This window comes from Solanum stenotomum, chromosome 5 (assembly GCF_019186545.1).
Source record: "Solanum stenotomum isolate F172 chromosome 5, ASM1918654v1, whole genome shotgun sequence".
Lineage (NCBI taxonomy): Eukaryota > Viridiplantae > Streptophyta > Magnoliopsida > Solanales > Solanaceae > Solanum > Solanum stenotomum.
This window is the reverse complement of record NC_064286.1, coordinates 47506568-47513589: the sequence shown is the minus strand read 5'-3', so window position 1 is coordinate 47513589 and position 7022 is coordinate 47506568. Positions and strand designations below refer to the sequence as shown.

At 37.2% G+C, this 7022-nt stretch overlaps 1 protein-coding gene across 1 annotated transcript; it reads left to right on the top strand.

Annotated features, from left to right (window-relative positions):
• Positions 1-5725: 5725 nt before the first annotated feature.
• On the top strand, positions 5726-6814 carry LOC125864073 (uncharacterized). Its single transcript, XM_049544015.1, has 3 exons — positions 5726-5863; positions 5934-6244; positions 6472-6814. The coding sequence occupies exons 1-3, from the start codon at positions 5726-5728 to the stop codon at positions 6812-6814; spliced, it is 792 nt and encodes a 263-aa protein (XP_049399972.1).
• The last annotated feature ends 208 nt before the right edge of the window (positions 6815-7022 follow it).

Below are 7022 nucleotides of genomic sequence, written 5' to 3'. Positions count from 1 at the left end.
TAAGGCCAGACTTGTGGCTAAAGGGTATGCTCAAACATATGGAGTGGATTATTCAGAGACCCTTTCTCATGTTGTTATACTCTTTCCAGTTCGCTTATTCATTTCTCTAGCTTGTTCAAAGAGTTGGCCTTTACATCAATTGGATATCAAGAATACTTTTCTTCATGTTGATCTTCGAAAGGAACTATAAATGGAGCAACAACCTAGTTTTCTTTACCAAAGGGAGTATGGGAAAGTCCGTCATTTGAAGAAGTCCTTGTATTGCTTGAAGTAGAGTCCTCAGGCTTGGTTTGGCAAGTTCAGTGAGGTAGTGAATTTGGGTTTAAAATGAGCAAATGTGATCACTCAATTTTCTATCAGCAATTGGTAATAGCCGTCTTGTTGTATATTTTGATGACATTGTCATTACAAGAAGTAATTTGTCACGATCCTAGGGTACACCATAGGTGTAACATGACATTTAAGATCCCAAGAGTCCTAAACAATCCACCTACAATACATCATACAAGATAATAAAAGTAAAGACTTGACAGAAAGCATTTAATATATCAAAAGTCTAACAAAGCATAAGTCTAACATAAATCTTAAAACCGTCGAATACATCATAAGGAAAGAGATTCAGACTAACCTATAGATCACTTATAGAGTTTGAAATGAAAAGACAAAGCTAAACGGTGTCTCGGTCCTTGAATAATGAGGACTCATCAATCAACTGAACAACCCAGGTCATATCTAGCCATGAGTGTATGGAGTAAGAACGTTGAACACTACATTCATCAGATACTATAGGCACAAGTATGCATTAATACATGGAATGTACTAAGTGTGGGGTAATATGAATAAACGTGAACGTGATAGTATAAATGATTTAAAACATGTAGATATGATCAATAATTTGACATTTTAACATAAGGAAATAAAACATGGAAATTATAGGAAATAGTCAATGCATTTGGAGTAAAGGACATAAGAGAAGCTTTGAAGAAAACATAGTCATTTTCGTGGGATTTTTAGCTCTAACCTACAATAAGACCATGAGAGTTATATCATGGAATCCGGTATATCTCTCATACTGAAAGAAGGGGAAACCACTTGCCAAGGTAGAATATGTACATATCATGTTTTGCTAAATTGGATCCACTTGCTAGGTAATTTAAGATAATCCTACGGGGGCACACAGTTTGGGACTAGAGGTTGCTTAAGAAGAATGGAGGATTTAAAACTTGGATGGAACCCTAGATCTTCTTCTTCTTCCTTAGCCTTGAGAGACTTTGAGAGGAAGACTTTGGTGAGTTTTAGGGAATTTAGGAGATGATTTGAAAGTGGATGATTTGGGGCTTAAGTCCTTTATATAGGACATAGGGTAAAAGGCAAAACAACGTAGTTTTGATTTGAAAAAATTAGGGAGAAGACCCAAAAGCCCCTTTATATAACTATTGGACTTTAACGTATGGTTCGGACCTACGGACCGTAGGACTTTCTACTGTCCATATTGGTCAACCGTAGACCAAATACTGGACCAAAATTTCACCATTTTTTTAACGGAATGTTTCTACTGCCGTAGGTCTTCCTATGGTTTGTAAAAACCAACAGTACCCTACTTTGACCCTTAAAATTTCACTAAGTCTGTGACTCACCTACGAGGCCTATCTACGACTTGTACAAGGAATAACGGACCGTCCAGGTGAACCGTGAAAAGGGTACTGAGACTTAGTTTCAAAAATTTATTCCCCATTCCTATGGTTTCCATTTACGGCCTGTAGAAGCTTCTACGATCCGTAGATGGGAACCATAGACACATCTTGCAACCCAAAAAATCATTATCCTTATTTTCTAAATCTGAGGTGTTACGATAACTCCCCTTGAGAACATTCGTCCTAGAATGGAACTCAAGAAATCATAAGGAGGGTGGGGGTAAAGATTTAACAGCCTAACATTAATACAATTAATTCAAAACACAGAATATCAAGGAGGAACATCCACTCCAAGATCAAACATAATCAAAACATTATTACATAAGGCAAACAAGCAAATTATACTCAAATGCACATAATCATGGAGAAATCAGTCAAGTTAACTCACTTTCTCAAAAAGATAATTACGTTTTAATGAGTAGACACGCATAAAGAAACATGAGAACAATTAAGACAAATGAGACAAAGAAGGATGAACCATGAGGAACTAAATTCCTTTATCTAGTATAGGATCGAAGGGAAGGAGATAGGAATAATGGGACATCACTCAAGCTCTCAACATATCTTCCAAAATTTGGATAGTATGCTCTGCTTGCCCATTGGTTTGACGATGAAAGGACATACTAAGCTTAGTAAGAGTAGCAAGGCCCTTTTGGAAAGACTTCTTAAGTAGGGTAGTGAATTGGGTACCGCGATCAGAGATAATGGGTAGGGTCACTCCATGAAACCTAACAATCTTCCTTAGATACAACTTAGCATAGTCTTCTTCCAAATAAGAAAATTTGACGGGAATGAAATGAGCTAACTTTGTCATTCGGTCTACATTTACCCAAATCGAGTCATGTTATCGCTGGTGTAAACCAACAATAAAATCAATATTCAAAACCTCCCACTTCAAAGTAGGAATACTAATATCTTAGGACAAACCTCTTGGCTTTTGATTCTCAACCTTCACTTGTTGACAATTAGGAGACTTAGCCACAAATTCTGCAAATCCTTCTTCATCCCATTCCACCAATAAACCTCCCGCAAGTCATGGTACATCTTGGTGGCTCCTTGGTAAGTGCAATATCAAGAACTATGTAATTTCGATAAAATTTGCTCCCTTAAGTCATCAACATTGGAAACACACAAACAACCTTGATATGCAAGTTACCTTCTCCCCCTTNACCAACCTTAGGAGATCTACACTTACTACCATAAAGAGACTCAAATGGAGTCATACCAATGCTTGAGTTATAGTTATTATTATACAAAAAATCGATCAAAGGAAAATAATCATGCCAATCACCCTAAAAGTCAATCTCACAAGCTCTCAACATATCTTCCAAAAATTTGATAGTACACTCTACTTGCCCATTGGTTTGAGGATGAAAGGACATATTAAGCTTAGTACGAGTAGCAAGGCCCTTTTGGAAAGACTTCTAAAGTAGGGTAGTGAATTAGGTACCGCGATCAGAGATAATGGGTAGGGGCACTCCATGAAACCTAACAATCTTCCTTAGATACAACTTAGCATAGTCTTCTTCCAAATAAGAAAATTTGACGGGAATGAAATGAGCTAACTTTGTCATTCGGTCTACATTTACCCAAATCGAGTCATGTTATCGCGGGTGTAAACCAACAATAAAATCAATATTCAAAACCTCCCACTTCAAAGTAGGAATACTAATATCTTAGGACAAACCTCTTGGCTTTTGATTCTCAACCTTCACTTGTTGACAATTAGGAGACTTAGCCACAAATTCTGCAAATCCTTCTTCATCCCATTCCACCAATAAACCTCCCGCAAGTCATGGTACATCTTGGTGGCTCCTTGGTAAGTGCAATATCAAGAACTATGTAATTTCGATAAAATTTGCTCCCTTAAGTCATCAACATTGGAAACACACAAACAACCTTGATATGCAAGTTACCTTCTCCACCTTGGGCGAAAGGCTCAACAGTTTTTTTAAGTAGCCCTTCCTCTTTTCAATCAAAATTGGATCAAGACCTTTCTTAGTTTTCACATCCGACACAAATGACTATTGTGAACCATTATGGACAATAACACGACCCTAATTAGAATCAACCAACCGAACACCCAATCGGTAATCTATGAACATCACACACCAAATCTCTCTTATCTTTCTCAACATGAGCAACACTACCCATTGTAAGTGACTAAGAGCATCCGCCACCACATGGTCTTACCAGGGTGATAGAAAACACTCATGTCGTAATCCTTCAAGAGTTATAGTCATCTACGTTGGCAAAAAAATTAGATCATTTTGCTTGAACACATATTGCAAACTATTGTGGTTGGTAAAGACATCAACATGAACACCATACAAAAATGCCTCCAAATCTTTAAGGCAAAAACAACCGCCACTAGCTCCAAATCATTGGTAGGGTAGTTCTTTTCATGAATCTCTAGTTGCCTTGAAGCATAAGCAATAAATTTCTCATTTGCATAAGAACACATCCTAACCCAATTCTTGAAGCATCATAATAAACAACAAACCCATCAAAACCTTCTGGTAATGTGAACACCGGAGCGGAGGTAAGTCTATTTTTCAATTCCTGAAATCTCTTCTCACAAACTTCCAACAATAAGAACTTTACTTTCTTTTGGGTTAATACCGTCAATGGAGAGGCAATCGAAGAAAACCCTTCCACAAACCTTCTAAAGTAACTCACCAAATCCAAGAAACTTTGAATATCCAAAGGCGAAGAGGTCTAGGCCAACTCTTAACCACATTCGTTTTCTTAGGATCTACCTTAATATCCTTGCTGCAGACAATGTGACAAAGAAAAGCCATAGAACTTAACCAAACTTGCATTTACTAATCTTTGCAAAGAGTTGTTCTTTCTTGAGGACTTTCTACACAATCCTCAAATGATTTGCCTGCTCATCCTCACTCTTTGAGTAAATCAAAATGTCATCAATAAATAAGATCACAAACCAATCAAGGTATTGTTTAAATAACCTATATATTAAGTCTCTTGTAGGGAAAAAATCCATGAGATACGGGATAAAAACTAACTGATGTTGATCTCTTGCGAACTAGTTCTTTAGAGAGATCCTTTCAAAACATCTGCATATTTCGCCAACTCAGCTTTATGAACATCTTCTTGGTTATGGTTATTTCCTTTTTCTTGAGGTGATTCAGCGAGATGTTTTGACATATAATCTAATGAGCCCACATCACTGTATCTCCTTGTACGTGTCGGGTAGTTTCTGCTTTCTCCTTTATTATTGGTTGTAGAGCCTAGATCAAATGAATTGAAATCTATAAATTGTCTGGAGATGGTGTTCTTGATCTGCTCTGGGGCCTAATAGCTCCAGTATCTACGACATACATATCTGAACAGTACCCAGAAGAATAATAAGAGCATCTTGCTGCATTCTCTTCAGTATTGTGAGCCATTTCTGAATGATTATGATGATGGTCCTTTCCCCGTATTAGTCTCATAAGTTTAAGAAAGATTTTTCTTTTGTTTGAAGTGTCAGACTTATGGGCTGAAGAATTAGAAATAGAAGTACCATCAAACGCACCTGAATTTATAAGATGTGGTTCTTGGGAGGATAACTGGTTAGAATCAAGCTCCAAAACATGGATTCCCCTGTCCCCTTGGTCTTTTTTAGCTGCATATTCAACAACTAGTTGCTTGGCTTTCTTACTAGATTCAGGGCTTAACGATTTACTGAGATCCCTTGCAGTTGTTTCACCTAGGGCAGACTGATAGTTCCTCAGCTTATACCGCAAGCAAGCATTTATCCATTTAAGATAGGCTACTTCGTCAACATCACTGCAACGATCTTCTTGAATGTGATCAACTTCTTTTACTAATTCTTCATTTTGCTTTCTCATCTGTAGACTTTCTTGTTTCAGTGCTTCTACCTGTGTCAGAACAAAGGTCAACAAAAACACATGAAATAAACAATGTTGATAAATAAAAGACTTACTAATACACTATCTTCCAGAGCAGAAATGGCAAAGAGCTGAAGATATTCCGCATAGGTCGCAAAGATGATGTCCGCATAGGAAATGGCAAAAAGCTTTTCAGTTGCCCTCCTGGTAGAATTTTTAGGAAATGATTTCCTGTGTACCTTACCTATGCGGACAAACTTTGGGACCTATGCGGAATATCTTCAGCTCTTTGCCATTTCTGCTCTTGAAGATAATGTATTAGTAGTCTTTTATTCATCAACATTGTTTATATCATGTGTTTTTGTTGACCTTTGTTCTGACACAGGCAGAAGCACTGAAAGAAAAAAGTATACAGTTGAGAAAGCAAAATGAAGAATTAGTAAAAGAAGTTGATCACATTCAAGAAGGTCGTTGCAGTGATGTTGACAAAGTAGCCTATCTTAAATGGATAAATGCTTGCTTGCGGTATGAGCTGAGGAACTATCAGTCTACCCTAGGTGAAACAACTGCAAGGGATCTCAGTAAAACGTTAAGCCCTGAATCTAGTAACAAAGCCAAGCAACTAGTTGTTGAATATGCAGCTAAAGAAGACCAAGGGGACAGGGGAATCCATGTTTTGGAGCTTGATTCTAACCAGTTATCCTCCCAAGAACCACATCTTATGAATTAAGGTGAGTTTGATGGTACTTCTATTTCTAATTCTTCAGCCCATAAGACTGACACTTCAAACTAAAGCAAAATCTTTCGTAAGTTTATGAGACTAATACGGGGAAAGGACCATCATCATAATCATTCATAAATGGTTCACAACACTGAAGAGAATGCAACAAGATGCTCTTATTATTCTTCTGGGTAATGTTCAGATATGTCTGTCGTAGATACTGGAGCTATTACGCCCCAGAGCAGATCAAGAACACCATCTGCAGACAATTTATAGATTTCCATTCATTTGATCTAGTCTCTACAACCAATAATAAAGGAGAAAGCAGAAACTACACGACACGTACAAGGAGATATAGTGATGTGGGCTCATTAGATTATATGTCAAAACGTCTCGCTGAATCACCTCAAGAAAAAAGAAATAACCATGACCAAGAAAATGTTCATAAAGCTGAGTTGGCGAAATATGCAGAAGTTTTGAAAGGATCTCGCTCTAAAGAACAAGTTCGCAAGAGATCAGCATGTCAACTAGAGCTTCATCTGTGAAGTTTGCTTCAATTATCCTCATCAATGTTCTTGCACAATGTTGTTTCTGAACAACTTAAGTACAAGAATTCTTACTTGGTTTTTCTTCTATGTGGAAGTCGAATTTCAATTATTTTGTAGATGATTTTATTGCTAATATGAACTTACCGCGTCGTCTGTAAACATATTATTCATTATTATGGAAGAAAATTTTGTAAAGGCAAGTAAT